This window comes from Linderina pennispora, assembly GCF_002104995.1.
Source record: "Linderina pennispora strain ATCC 12442 chromosome Unknown DL89scaffold_8, whole genome shotgun sequence".
NCBI classification, from domain to species: Eukaryota; Fungi; Kickxellomycota; class Kickxellomycetes; order Kickxellales; family Kickxellaceae; genus Linderina; species Linderina pennispora.
In genome coordinates, this window is record NW_024468256.1 from 795,436 (window position 1) to 808,546 (window position 13,111).

At 59.2% G+C, this 13,111-nt stretch overlaps 6 protein-coding genes across 6 annotated transcripts; 2 read left to right on the forward strand and 4 right to left on the reverse strand.

Annotated features, from left to right (window-relative positions):
• The first annotated feature begins 92 nt into the window (after positions 1-92).
• Positions 93-929, forward strand: DL89DRAFT_268270 (NUDIX hydrolase). The gene has a single exon (XM_040887857.1). It carries the CDS (start codon positions 140-142, stop codon positions 665-667), a length of 528 nt encoding a protein of 175 aa, XP_040742991.1. The 5' UTR covers positions 93-139; the 3' UTR covers positions 668-929.
• DL89DRAFT_268271 (zinc metalloprotease) lies at positions 690-2,454 on the reverse strand. The gene has a single exon (XM_040887858.1). The coding sequence runs from the start codon at positions 2,390-2,392 to the stop codon at positions 737-739; it is 1,656 nt and encodes a 551-aa protein (XP_040742992.1). The 5' UTR covers positions 2,393-2,454; the 3' UTR covers positions 690-736.
• A 158-nt stretch (positions 2,455-2,612) lies between these two features.
• Positions 2,613-3,050, forward strand: DL89DRAFT_323362 (uncharacterized protein; the record flags this gene model as incomplete). The annotated part of the gene is made up of 2 exons (XM_040891387.1): positions 2,613-2,745; positions 2,819-3,050. The coding sequence occupies exons 1-2, from the start codon at positions 2,678-2,680 to the stop codon at positions 3,048-3,050; spliced, it is 300 nt and encodes a 99-aa protein (XP_040742993.1). The 5' UTR covers positions 2,613-2,677.
• Positions 2,737-4,097, reverse strand: DL89DRAFT_173967 (uncharacterized protein). The gene has a single exon (XM_040883830.1). The coding sequence runs from the start codon at positions 3,771-3,773 to the stop codon at positions 3,081-3,083; it is 693 nt and encodes a 230-aa protein (XP_040742994.1). The 5' UTR covers positions 3,774-4,097; the 3' UTR covers positions 2,737-3,080.
• DL89DRAFT_173958 (uncharacterized protein) lies at positions 4,098-5,574 on the reverse strand. Its single transcript, XM_040883829.1, has one exon. The coding sequence runs from the start codon at positions 5,178-5,180 to the stop codon at positions 4,422-4,424; it is 759 nt and encodes a 252-aa protein (XP_040742995.1). The 5' UTR covers positions 5,181-5,574; the 3' UTR covers positions 4,098-4,421.
• A 2,556-nt stretch (positions 5,575-8,130) lies between these two features.
• On the reverse strand, positions 8,131-9,765 carry DL89DRAFT_275178 (kinase-like protein; the record flags this gene model as incomplete). The annotated part of the gene is made up of 4 exons (XM_040889273.1): positions 8,131-8,174; positions 8,569-8,722; positions 8,810-9,316; positions 9,385-9,765. 4 exons carry the CDS (start codon positions 9,763-9,765, stop codon positions 8,131-8,133), a joined length of 1,086 nt encoding a protein of 361 aa, XP_040742996.1.
• Positions 9,766-13,111: the final 3,346 nt, after the last annotated feature.

Sequence of the window (13,111 nt, forward strand, 5' to 3'; positions counted from 1 at the left end):
AAGCAATATGGCTGTGACGTTGTTTTGACAGCAGGATACAATCTGGCAATGGCCTGAGCCACTAGTGGCATGGGAATCTTGCGCGCTGCCGCAGCAATCCTAGTCGACACCACCTTTCCTTCACTTGCAGGCGTTAGCCATGTCCCTCGCACACTTCAAGACCACCACTGCCGCCGCATTCATCGCCTCGTTTGCTGGCACCCCCAAGCCCCACCGCATCGTCATCGGTGCGGCCCTTGCCAAGCCCACCACACCGCCGAGTCTGCTGATTGTGCAGCGCTCAGCTCATGAGCGGTCGTATCCCAATGAATGGGAGATCCCTGGCGGCCACGTTGACCCGGGCGAGAGCATTCTGGACACGGTTGTCAGGGAAGTTAGAGAGGAAACCGGAATCAAGGTGGCTGAGGTTGTCAGACAGTTTGAGGGATTTCACTACTGGTCAACGAAGTACGAGGAGGGCGAATCGGAGAAGAAGGACGTGGAGAAGAGCGTGTGCACGCAGCAGCTGAACTTCATTGTGACTGCTGAGGATGCCGCTACAGTGGTGCTGAATCCAGAGGAGCACCAGGCGTACGCGTGGTGCACCAAGGAGACGATTGACCAGTTCCAGATGACACCAACCATGCGCAAGGTCGTCAGCGACGCACTGGACATTCTAGCCGAGTAAGGCTTGCAGACACAGTGCAATATTTCATTCCTTTTTTTTTTTTTAAAGCATGGAGTTTCTTGAAATATGCTACTCGGTCTTGGGTGCCACATTCGGGTCGTTGAGGGCGTTCAGACGCTCAACCAGAGGCGGGTGCGAGTAGTGGTAGGCCGAGTACAGATAATCGGGGTTCATGTTGCCCTTGTTTTCAATCTGCAGCTTGATCAGTCCGGAGCGCAGCTGCTCGCCATACCCGAGCTTCTTTGAGAAGGCATCGGCCTCAAACTCGTTTGTGCGAGACAGCACGTTCGTGCAGAACGACAGGACGCTGTCCAGCGGCTGGTACAGATACTGGAACAGCATGAATCCGATCAGAACTGGTGTCGATGAGAATCCAAATGAGTGGTACATGGCAACTTCGCCAATGAAGAGGCTGAAGGTGAAGAAGATGATGAACGTCTGGATCTGAATTGCCATGAGCATGCGCAGAATGTGGTTGCGCTTCCAATGGCCGAGCTCATGGCCGATGATGGCCACGATCTCCTCGGTCGTGCACTGGCTGATGAGGGTGTCAAACACCACGATGCGCTTGCTCTTGAAGAAACCAAACACGTAGGCGTTGCTGTGGCTCGACCGCTTGCTGCCATCAACCACATAGAGTTTCTTCAGCGGGAAGCCCAGGCGCGACGCCAGCGCCTCAATAGCAACGCGGAGCTCGCCCTCGGGCAGCGGGTCAAACTTGTTGAACAGCGGCTGGATGAAGGTCGGGTACACCGCAATCACAATCAGCTGGACCACGGCGAGCAGGGCCCACGCGTACAGGTAGAACTGCGAACCCGTCTTCCCGATCACCCACAGGAACAGCGCCAGCACAGGGCTGCCTAGCACCACCGTCAGCAGAAGCGTCTTGACAAGGTCGCTGACAAACAGACCAATGGTTTGCTTGTTGAACCCGTGCTTGCGCTCAACAACAAACGTCGAGTACATGTCGAATGGCAGGCTCAGCACAGTAGAGATGAGGGTTGCAGCCACAAAGAACACCAGCGAGTGCGCAATCTCGCCACTATATCCAGTAGTGTTCTCCAGCAGACTGCCAGATACATTCCAGAGCCACGGAATCGCATCGTAAGCGATAATCAGCGATGTCTGGATCTGCGACACGAGGTTCTTCACCAGCTCAAGGCTGCTCTTGTCCAGGCCGTAGGCATTCGCCTCCAGGTACGCCTGGCGCGACACAAACGACGAAATGGCCAGGGGACGCCTCACCTCGTGCAATCTGTCGCGCTGCCGCACATCCAGGTTAGCCTCCCACAGGTATGTCGCCCACGAGAAGAATAGCACACACTCCTTGTACGGAACCTCGTGCAGGCTCTGCCTGAAGGCCTCGGACATGCTAGCAAAGAGCCGCAGGGCAGCCTCGGGCGACGTCGGCAGGTTGTCCCAGACAGCGACCAGGAAGCCGGGGATGCCCAGGAAGAAGTCGGGGATGCCGACGACAAAGCTGTAGACTGGCTTGGTGACTGGGAAGATTATCGGCAGGCTCGAGCCCAGGATCGAGATGATGAAGAAGCTCAGGAGCAGAATCGTCACGCCGCCCAGCTGAATCCCGTCGATGGCGTCGTCCAGGAAGCTCTTCTTCATCACCAGCGCTGCCTGCGCATCCAGGGCCGCATTTGACCCATCTCCAAACCGTTCGGTCGGCTCATCTGCAACCTGCTGGGGCTGGTTCTTGTCAGCCTCGCTCATTTCGACAAAATATAAGAGGGGTGGTAGTTTGGCGGAAGGGAATGTCAGGGAGAAGGAATAAACAGGTAGTTGGGAAGAAGAGGAGCACTCGCAAAAAATGTCGCCAGCCACTCTTGGCGGACTGCCAGCCCAAGCGTCTGAGAAATGTGCCAGCCCAAGCGTCTGAGAAATGTGCCAGCCGCTGGTCGATCGCAGCGAAATTCTGTAGCAAATCCTGCAAGATAAAAATCGCTCTTTTCTTTAGCCCACCCGCACTTTTTTTTGGTTCCAATTATCTCGTTGAAAATGCTGAAGCAAATCACCAGCGTCCGTGTCGCCTTCTGCCCGTTCTCCAAGCACGCGACCTCGTCAAAGTAAGAACTAGAACAGCGGCGATGGAGCAGCATGTAGCACCGTGCAGTAGCTAAATTCAAGCACACTCTGTAGGGTCTTTCTGAACCGGGTGTTTTCAAAGGAGAACAGCATCGCCAACCCCACATGCAAGATCGACGTTGTCACAACCAACTACGCCAAGGACCCGGCCACAGTCGACGTGGTCTTCAAGGACGGCAAGAAGGTCCAGATCAACGCCGGCGAGCTCACCGGTGACGATATCATCAGCCATGTGCAAAAGTACTCAAAGAAGCTGAGCCAGAAGGAGGACCTCCAAGGCCAATAGACGTTCCAATTTTTGCTTTAAACAACAGCCCTAAGCCTTGCACCCATTGATGATAAGCAGCCCGCGCTCAACCACCTGCGCAGCCTGAGCGCCGTCGACCAGCTCGTATTCGATCCTATGCTGGCCCGGCTGTACAACATAGACCGGCAAAGCGACCTGGTGCGAGGAGCCTGGCGCGATCGGGGGCAGCTTCATGCAATACACGCTGTCAAACACAATCGGCTGCGACGTCGGAGCAGCCCCAGGCATATTTGGCGGCAGTGATTCGAACGGCATCGACGGCAACTCGGCGGTCGGCTGCGGCGTGAAAGGCAGTGCAAATCTGAACTTCTGGCCCTGCCGCGCATTTTGATCTGGCAGATGAGCAGCAAACGCAGTGTTAACGCTGGCAGCCGACAGCAGTTGGACGCCTTGTGCCATGTACTGCAGCGCATCGCTGGCTTCAAGCGCCAGCTCGCTGTCCACCCCACTTTCTACGCCATACACTCCGTCCTTGCTGCCGACAGCCCGCGCGCTAAGCTGCAGCTGCAGCATGCGATCCAGACCGTTATCCACCACAACTTTCACCATGCTTTGTGCCTCTGTCGGGCAATTCACCTCCGACACCAGCCGGTCCACGTATGCGGCTTGCTGCTCACCAACAAAGATGCGCGTCTGGAAGCCGCTCCGCAGCACAGTATCCATGTACATATCCTCGAGCGTAAATAAGGAGCGCGGATCCATGTGCCCGGACCGCCCAGATTGGTTGGACCGCCAGCGGATTCGGATCCGGCTGCATATTTCCTGCTGGTGCCAGAATAGCTGACGACGGTGCGCAACCTCCTTTGCTGCCACCCTTTTGCGCCGCACGCTTCAGCACAAACTGGCGATCCTTGTTGGTCCCGCTGCTGCTTCCTTTGAGCCAACCAGCCCCATCGTCCGAATCACCAGTGAGTCCGCAGTGCCATGGATACGCAACAGAGTTGTCAGCCTGTGCGTCGGCCTCGACACCGGGAATTGGTGCCATCAGGATGCTGTTGCTGAGACGCACGCGCGGCAATGGCAAAAGCAGGCGTGACAGCTTGCGATGGCCCGGAATATGCATGTTGATAGTCTTTACCAGCATGTCCTCCTTTCTGGCCCCAGTCACCAAAGCAAGCCGGATCACTATGCGTGGTCGGTGACAGGTCCACCTCAATCTCCAAGTCAATCGACGTAGCAATGTCGTTGCGGATGTTCGCTTCCGCCAGATAGAACGAGGCCTGCGGCGCTGATGATCCCGCCTGGGCCTCGCGCAGGACCCCGACAATATCCTCGACGTACTTTGCAGTTGAAACGTGCGGCAGTCTCCCGTCGCCGCTGCCCAGGGCCCGGGCAATGTAGGGAGGAAGATCAAAGTACTTGGTAGCAAGGCCGTCCGAGATAGCTTGTGCTGGGGCCAGCAGTCGCGCGACCGTAATGCGCAGCGACCATTTCAGCTCGCGATACCACTCCACTGTTGTCCGAACAACCGTACCGGATCACAATGTCGCCGCCGACCCACCCGCTCAGACCGATCGCCTTTATCAGCAATGTACACACCTGCCGGCTGGCAATACGCATGTCGCTGCCGTTTTCAAAGCGATAGCTCAAAGCCGCGTTGACAACATCGCGCTGCAGCGTCTCGCCGTGCATGTCGTCCACCACGCGCTTCCCATTCGTTGTTAGCGGCTCGAATCTGACGTCAATGGAGTCGATAGCGGTGGTCCCGCCATTCACCAGCGTGAATTGCACCTCGCGGCTCTCGCCTTCGAACAGGCTCAGTGACTCTTCACGCGCAATGCTGCTTTCAAGTAACCGCAGACTGGGCAGCGCAGGCACAACATGTGCCAACAACGTATGGCCTGCATTCATTACTGACAACTGCACGGTCTCGGCTGCAAGCTCGGACTCAGTCTGGCCGGCACTGATGCCTAAAAGTTTGCTGCGCTCAGCCTCCAGTCGCTGCTGCAGCGGCTTCTCCTTTGCTCTGCGCTTTGCATCCGCCTCGTGCTCGTCTGCCAAGAGACATTGCACAGACAAGTGCTGGAACAGACAGATCTGGATGCCCACTACATGGACTTGGCCGGCAGCCTCAGGAAGTAAACTCCAGGAGCACCTGCCCTGACCCATGGGCTGGAATCACGCACCGCGTCGGAGCACCAAACCTGATGCGGTCAGTAGGCTTGACCCGCACTACTAATGCAACATCGTTCAGCTCCAGCGCAAATGGGAACGGGTTCTTCAGAGTAGCTACAAAGTGGGCGCACTCGATGAGCAACCAGCAACGGAGGCATGTCGCCCTGCATCTGCACGCTGGGGTTGTGCAGGAACAGACTCGTCTCTTTGCTGGCCACCGATTCTGTTGCTGTCTTTATTGGCACAGCCGAGCCTGGGAACGTACACAGCTGAATAGCGCAGAGCATGTGTAGCAATGCCGGCCCCACCACTGGCGCGTCCCTTCCAGAGACCCGCGGCTGGCTGTTCTCTTTCAACAGCCCCGCATCCTCCCTGGATCTGTCGCTCTCGCTGTGTGCTGGATCAAAATGGTACCGCTGGTGGTACAGCGTGATGGTCCGCTGCAGATAGTTCTTCAGCGTATGCTGCTCCTCGCGGATCCCATACAGCTGCGCCTCAGGCACGATGTTGGCCAGCTCGCTTAAACACGTCACCAGCCGGAACGCAGCAGAGATGGCATGGGGGTAGCTAGGCAGTGCCTCTGCAATTGACAGGCACTCGCGGACAATGTCAGACTGCAGATAGAGCCACCCGTAGCGCTCGCTGCGCGCAGCCGTCTGCTTGCTGGTCAAATGAGTGAAGCAGGACATCCAGGCACGCAACCACCGCCTGCCGCAGATCCACCTTGGGCTTGGTGAACCACTCGCGTGTAATGGCTTGCGGAGTCGTTGGTTGCATAAAAGTCAAACAGGCTCTTGGCCCCACCACCACCCGGCGTCCCTACTGTCGACGTCGATGGGGACGGTCGAAAACGAGGGTCGCACAACAGTCGATGTAACCGCAGCCGCTGCTGCTGCTGCCACGGCAGCGAATGCAGTCGACCCGTCAGCAAACGCACTGGAAGCGCCCTGCTCATGCCGCCCAGCCATACTGCCCCTTACTGGCGTTCCTGACATCGACCCGCTGTGACGATCCCGGCCAGCGGCTTTCTGCGCTGCTGAGCTGCTGCTGCGCAGCAATACTGGCACTGCCAGCAGCAGGAACTGCCGTAAAAAGAACGACGACTTGCGCGAGTATCCGATGCTGTGGAATAGATGGCTTATCTCTGACGACGCGCTAAGCTGGTCCCCGACCCCCAGCTGCGTAAACGAGCTGCTCCACCCGCGCTCCAGCCATTCGTTGATTGTAGCCCGCAGCGGCACATTCTGCACCCCAGACACCACGTCACAGGTGGTCTGCGAAAGCCTGTTCTCGGAGCCGTAGCGCAGACTGTTGGTCCGCAGTAGTGCCTGCAGCGCGTTCTCAGGGATCGGCCAGATGCGACTCGCGCGTGGCACACAGGACCAGCGCCTGCCGGATGCACGCCTCCATATGCAGCAGAGGTGCGAACGAGTAGCTGTGCTCATACAGCAACGGTACTTGACAGAACAGATCGCCGATTTGCGTCAGCGCCAACGCCAGGCTGCTAGTCAGTGCTCGCTGCCTTCTCTCCAGCAGCCTTAGGTCGATGCGCCTGAGCTCGATGCGCCCAGTGGCACGGTCCCACTGCCAGTGCCGTGCCACTGCATTCTCTCTCAAGGTGGTTCTCGGCGCACACGACAGGAATGCGTGCAGCAGCTTCCGGTCGGCCGCCCGCTCACACAGCATCAGCAGCGCTGCACAGTACCCCTCCAGCGCCGTCGCCTGCCACAGGTAATCGTTGACTGTCCGGCTCGCCTCAACCGACGTGGTGTATGAAGAGAATGCATCGGAGAGCCGCCCTGCCATCAAGTACAGGTCGCCCTGCAGCTTCTTCAGCCGTCCGGTATTGGCCGCTGATCCAGCACTCCGCTTCTCACGGGTTGCATGGAGCGACAGCCCGCCGCCCGAAGCAACCAGCGGTGACAGACCGCCAGTGCTAGCAGCACCACTGTGCCTATCATCGGGTCGCCAGCACCGACATCCGTTCAAGCTCCCCTCCATGCCTTCCGCGGCCAGCAACGTCAGGGGCTGCCTGGATCAAGGCTGCTCTGCATGCGACTCGCGACTCCCCACGACCTGTGACAGCCGACTCGCCATGGTCTGTGCTGCCACCGTGCTTGTCTCATGCAGCGACATGCGGTCGTCGCGCTGCTCCGAGTACACCGAGCTGCTAATCGACGCGCTGTCATTCTCGGCATACGCGCTGCTGGGCTCTGCTGGACTTAAAAGCTCGGCCCGGTCCTCGATGGACTTGGCCATCAGCGTCAGCGCCGACACCATAGTGCCAGCAAAGTCGTTCATTTGTGTCTGCAGATAGAACAGGAGGCTGGCTCCCAACATTTGGAATCATCGTCACGCCAGGCACATCGTCGAGCTGATCGTCCTGCTGGATCGAATGCCAGGCACCGGTATGCCACTGCCGTCGTATGCCGCGACAGGACTTGGCAGAACTGGTCATATGCCCCGGTCACGTCTTCACACAGAGCGCAGTCGAGGATGCCGATGACGCCCAGCACTTGCCGATACGTCTGCAAGGCCCTCCAGGTACTCGTACTCGTCTTGCGTGCTCAGCGAAAACGCCAGCCTGACGCGCCCTCGATGCCCATGCTGCCCCGTAGCTGCTTGCTGTCGACGGGTCCACGTGCGGCAGGAGGTCGCTGATTGGAATGCGCGAAAACTGTGCCAGTGCATTCGTCCACCGCATTAGCTTGCCCTGCCGCACAGGTCCAATTGGCACTACCAGGACGCGAATTCCCGCTGCATCCACCGGCGTCACCGTCGACGCTGCAAAGCAGTGCTGGCGGTTGATGCTCTCTAGCCTGCTGTCGCTGTATGCCGAATATGCCGACGACTGTGTGTTGCTGCGGTTGACCCGAGTCGTACGTGAGTCTGTCGTGCTATCCATTTGTATGTCGCAGAGAAACAAGAGTGCAAATTCGAGTGTTTAGCGACCGGAGAAAGAAACCTGACGGCTGCCACGTCCTGGGCCTGCAGCAGAAAATCAGAGCACATGTCGATGATATTGGGTTGTCAGGTCGCAGAAAACGGAAAATTAACGAGGTATTTATGAGGAAAAGAGACGACGAGCAGCGCCCGCGCCGTCTGGCTACGCCTTGCGTGGCCGTGCCATATAGCTGCTGTTTTGCTGCATGTACGATCCCGAGCCCGGGGCGCCGATCGATCGACGCCGCCACCGCCGGAGCCGCCGGGTGATGCTGGCCATGGTGCCCAGGCTGCCCATACGCGTTGGGCGGCATCATGACGTAGCCCTGAGCCGGAGCGCCCAGATGCGCGTGCGGCGGGGCAGCAACGCCCATTGGCGGCCGGTGCTGCTGCTGCTGCTGCTGCTGCTGCATCGCCATGTCCGTGATCCATGGGTGACGCAGCGCCTCGTCGGGCATCATGCGCACCGCCGGGTCCCATGCCAGCGCCCGCATCACAAAATCCACCAGCCGCGGGTCACGCGCACGTGCCAGCACCTGGACCAGAGGCCGGGACCCTGGCCGCCGCCGCTTGCCCTTTGAGTTTGTGTATGGCTTGATCGCCATGCCGCCCACCACACATGAGCCGTTGGGAAGCAGCATCATGTTGCCTGTCGGTGTGGGCGCCATCGGATACCGGACCGGCTCGGCAAAGTCGGAGCACCGCGGCGCCTGCTCGATCATGTAAGCAGGTGGCGGCCCAAGCACCTCGATGATACATGCCAGCTGCTCGCGCTCGTTCTCGCCAGGAAACAGCGGATACCCAGTCAGCAGCTCGGCGACAATACACCCAAGCGACCACATGTCGATGCCTGTGCCATACTGCAGGCCCAGAATGACCTCGGGCGCTCGGTAGAACCGCGACTGGATGTATGTGTACACGCGCTCCATCTCGAAGCAGCTGGATCCCAGGTCGATGACCTTGATCTTGTAGATTCCGCGCTGCATGTCCACGCTGAGCTGCGGATTCGCCAGCGGATGCGGCGGTGGCGCTGCAGCCCCGGCAGGTGCTGCCCTGCGCAGGGGCATCGGCGGCGGGTGCGCCAGCAGAATGTTCTCCGGCTTCAGATCCGCGTGGATGATCTTGTGCCGCGCCAGCAGCTGCAGAGACTGAATCATCTGAATCGACAGGTGCCGGAGCAGCGGCGCCTGGAGTTCCCAGCAAACTGGTGTGCCTTGAGCCACTCGTACAGATTCATGCTCAGCGGCTCCATGACAATGCACAGGTGGTTGCGGAAGTTGAAGCTGTCGGTCATCTGCAGAATGTTGTGAGCACCCGTCGGGTCCCACCGCCGCAGGCACTCGAGCAGCTTGACCTCGACCTGCGCCTGGTGGTGGAACCGCTTGCGGTTGCGAATAATCTTGATTGCGACAATGTCGCCTGTTTTGTGGTCGCGCGCCCGCTGCACCTGCCCGAACGACCCTTTGCCCAGCACATCCAGCAGCTCGTAGCGGTAAATCAGGTGGTCGTGCGGGATAACTATGTAGTCGCCGCGCTCGTCGTCGTAGCTAAACGTGCTGCGTCCGTTTCCACGCGGCTTGCCGCTGCCCACATAATACACGTGCGGGAAATCTACAATCTCGGTGCGCTCCTGCATGCTGAGCTGCTGCCCGTACCTGGCCAGCGCCTCCTGCGGCGAGATCGCCGGGACACCGCCAGCGCTGCTCGACTTGCCATCCGACGTAGGGCTGGTCAGCATGCTTGAGTGAGGACGCGAATGGCCTTGCATTGCTGGTACCGACGGCTGCTGTCCGTGCTCGCCGGCCCGATTAGCCGGGAAGTGGATATGGACCATCTGCTGCTGCTGTTGCTGCTGCTGCGAGGGCAGTGCTGGGGCAGCCGACACCACAGACGACGGCCCCTTGTTTGCATTAACCGGGAGTCGAGGTGGGTGCGGATACCCCTGCGCCTGCTGTGGCCGTGAGCCCTGGCCAGCGAGTGGGTGCGTCTGCATGGGCACTGGAGGTGCTTGTAACATTAATGCCGACGGTGGAACGCCGCCAACCATACTGGCAGCCGCGCCCGCGCGGTGTGGAGCCGGCCGAGATGCGCTGTAGTTGCTGAGCCCAACGGCACTGGCTGACGACGACAGTCCCTGCTGGTTACGCGCGCCAGCCAGATTAAGTGGCCGCTGCTGCGTTGGCCGCGCCTTGGGCATAACCGGCCTTTGAGTCGCTGTCATCCTCGGTGCTGCTCTTATTGCGCGATCCCGACTGCGCACTGGTTTCACGAACTGCAAACCGCGTCACTGGGCCAGCAGAGTTGCGCTGTGCCATGGTTCCGACTATTGATTTGCTCTCGCTCAGACCGCGTGCTAGACCACCCTGCTGCTGCTGCTGCTGCTGCTGCTGCGATTTCCATGCCTGAGGCTTGGCCCCAGCAGTACCAGCCGCGGCCCTGCCTCCGGCACCGCGTCCCGACGCTACTGGTATTGTGCGTGTGCGCTGCCGTGTCTCTGCTGTCCCAGCTGGCCGCTCCGAGTCTGACGCCCCAGCATTGGCTGACGACGTCTCCAACTTTGCTTGCAGCTGCCTGTGCATACCATAGCCAGCGGGTCCCCCGACTGCTGGAACAGCCTTGCCGCCATTCTGGGTCCGTGATGAGGCCGCATCCTTGTCGCCGAGTGACTGTCTGGCAGCGATATTGATCCGACGCACAGTCCCAGTGTTGGCCGCATCGCGCTCCGACGAGTCGGTGTTACGGCCGCTGCTGGCCACCCGCAGATCTGGGTTCGACGGCGTGCGTAGGAAGCGCCGGACCGGATGCCGATGCAGGACACCGACGTTGCGCTTGTGGCTGCTGTCGCCGATCTGTCGCCATTCGACCGCGATCCGGGCGACTTGAATTGCCCAGAGCTTCCGCTGCCAAGCCCGACTGCTGTGGCCGGCATGCGCCTGCCGCCGCCATTGCCTCCGCTCGCCTGGGCGCGTGCTGCATCGATGGTCAATTTGGTAGCCTGCTGAGTCATGCGTCTTGGCCTACCCTGCCGCGCCTGCTGCGGCTGCTGTGGCCGACACGCCATGGCTATTTGCGTCATCGTCTGTGCCGCTTCCAGCAGAGCCGTGCACAGGGCGATTCAGGAACTGCCGGCTCGCCCGACAGCGTGGTTTCGCATCGCTCCGAATTTTGGCTTAGTCGCGCTGCTGGGCGGCGGAGGCGCCGCTGATTGTGCTGCACCCCAGAGCCCGGGTTCGCGGATGTCGATGCCATGGTTGTGTCGAATGCGCCACTCTTGCTACGCCGCCTGAGGTGCGGGTTAAGAAAGTTGCTGGCGGTTGCCCGCGACATTGTTTTGGCTTTGGCTGGGAGGGTTGGATGGCTCGCTGCTGGCTGCCGTCTGGCTGTCGCTCGCCTTGCTGTAGCTTCGCGAGTGAGCGATGGCGTGCTGCTCTTGGTACCAATGCGCGATACCGCTGGGGATGAGGGCTGTGGTAGTTTTGAGGCCGGTGCCCTAGCGGTGCTGCTCTTAGTAGCAGTGGTGGCAGTGGTGGGTGACGATGAGGCGGGAGAAATGTTGGCTGTAGTTGCGCGTCTAGTAACTGTCTTGCGCTGTGTGCCAGGCTGCCGCTGTGTTGCTGCGGCTGCTGTTGTTGCTGCTGCTGCACTGGCACCGCCTGTTTGAATAGGGAAAATATTGCTTGTGTTGGAGTAGCTGAGACCAAGTGTTCTGGTACCACTACCGCCGACTCCCATGGTCCTTCGGGACGATCGTATTGGAAGCCGTGTTTTGGCCTGGGTTCCTACGCCTGCGCGGGTCTGCGCCTGGTTGGCCGCCGCGCCGTTAGACTCGAGCAAGTGATTATGTGGGTCTGCAGGGCGCTGGCTTGTACCGCCACTCATAAACTCTGTGAGGCCGGCGTCAAGGTGGGCTGCTGGGTCGTTCGCCGCCTTTCCGGTGCGCTCAATAGCGATCCTACTGTTGCCGTATTCGATATCGGACCACTGGCCGCAAAGGCTGTCGGTACTGAGACCTGCTGCTGCTGCTGGTGCTGCTGCTGCTGTTACCTCTCCGTTGTCGTCTTCGCTATCGCCGTTGTAGCTACAAGTATGCCAACAGGGAGGGCAAGCGTGTGTTTAGCTCCATGCAACAATCGAGTGCTTGCTTTATGCTGCCCAGCCATAAATAAAATAAAAAGCACCCCTCTCCAGCGCGTTCAGTGGCCACGGCAGGGAAACCGCGAAATTAGCAGGCGCCTTGCCTTGGCTGCTGCGCGCATGCGTACCTAAAGCAATCCGACGACCGGTAACTACGCAAAGGACCAATTGAAGAGTCTATCGAGATTTCAGAGACGTTCGGGCTTCCTTGAGCGTCCTCTTCTAGTCGGGCTAAATGCGACAAGGGTGGAAAATGGAGGTTAAAAGGTGGATTAGACAGGGAAATAGTCAAAAATAAAAATAGTGCAGAACGAGTGGAAATAGGAAGGGCTGGAAATAGAGGATGATTGAAACTTGCACCGAAGCGCGAGGTGGGAAAGCGTGGAAGCAGGCGGTGGGCGGTTCCAAGTAGGCAAGGGTTTTTTGCGGTCTGTTACTCCACGCACACGCAAAGTCCTCAGACACTGTCTTCTCGCAAGTTAACAAACAAAATAGGGATGCTCCGGCAGAGTAGAGTAGAGAGCGAGTATCGCAACAATGCCTGGGAGCGGCGAGAGGGGTCAAATAAACACGAACCCTTGCTGAAGGCGAGACGCAGGCATGCTGTGCGGATCCCTGGTCCCTTTGCCCTTGTTTTGCTCCTCCCGGGCCAGTACCAGCAACAGACCATCATGAGCAAATAGTGCGCGCGTTTTCTCTCCTCTTTTCCAGAGCTCGGACGCTGCTGCTCGGCACGCGCAGAAACAAGGGGCTTCTCGGGCGGTTTGCTATGCATGGTCCTACTGTCAGCACCGCCACTCCTCCTGCCGCTGGCTTCAGTCGTCATGTGGCTCGCTTACCTATCTGTC

Bases quoted from the DNA above. Each gene is read 5' to 3' on its own strand.
- DL89DRAFT_268270 (XM_040887857.1), top strand. From the start codon at position 140: ATGTCCCTCGCACACTTCAAGACCACCACTGCCGCCGCATTCATCGCC.
- DL89DRAFT_268271 (XM_040887858.1), bottom strand. From the start codon at position 2,392: ATGAGCGAGGCTGACAAGAACCAGCCCCAGCAGGTTGCAGATGAGCCG.
- DL89DRAFT_173967 (XM_040883830.1), bottom strand. From the start codon at position 3,773: ATGGATCCGCGCTCCTTATTTACGCTCGAGGATATGTACATGGATACT.
- DL89DRAFT_173958 (XM_040883829.1), bottom strand. From the start codon at position 5,180: ATGGGTCAGGGCAGGTGCTCCTGGAGTTTACTTCCTGAGGCTGCCGGC.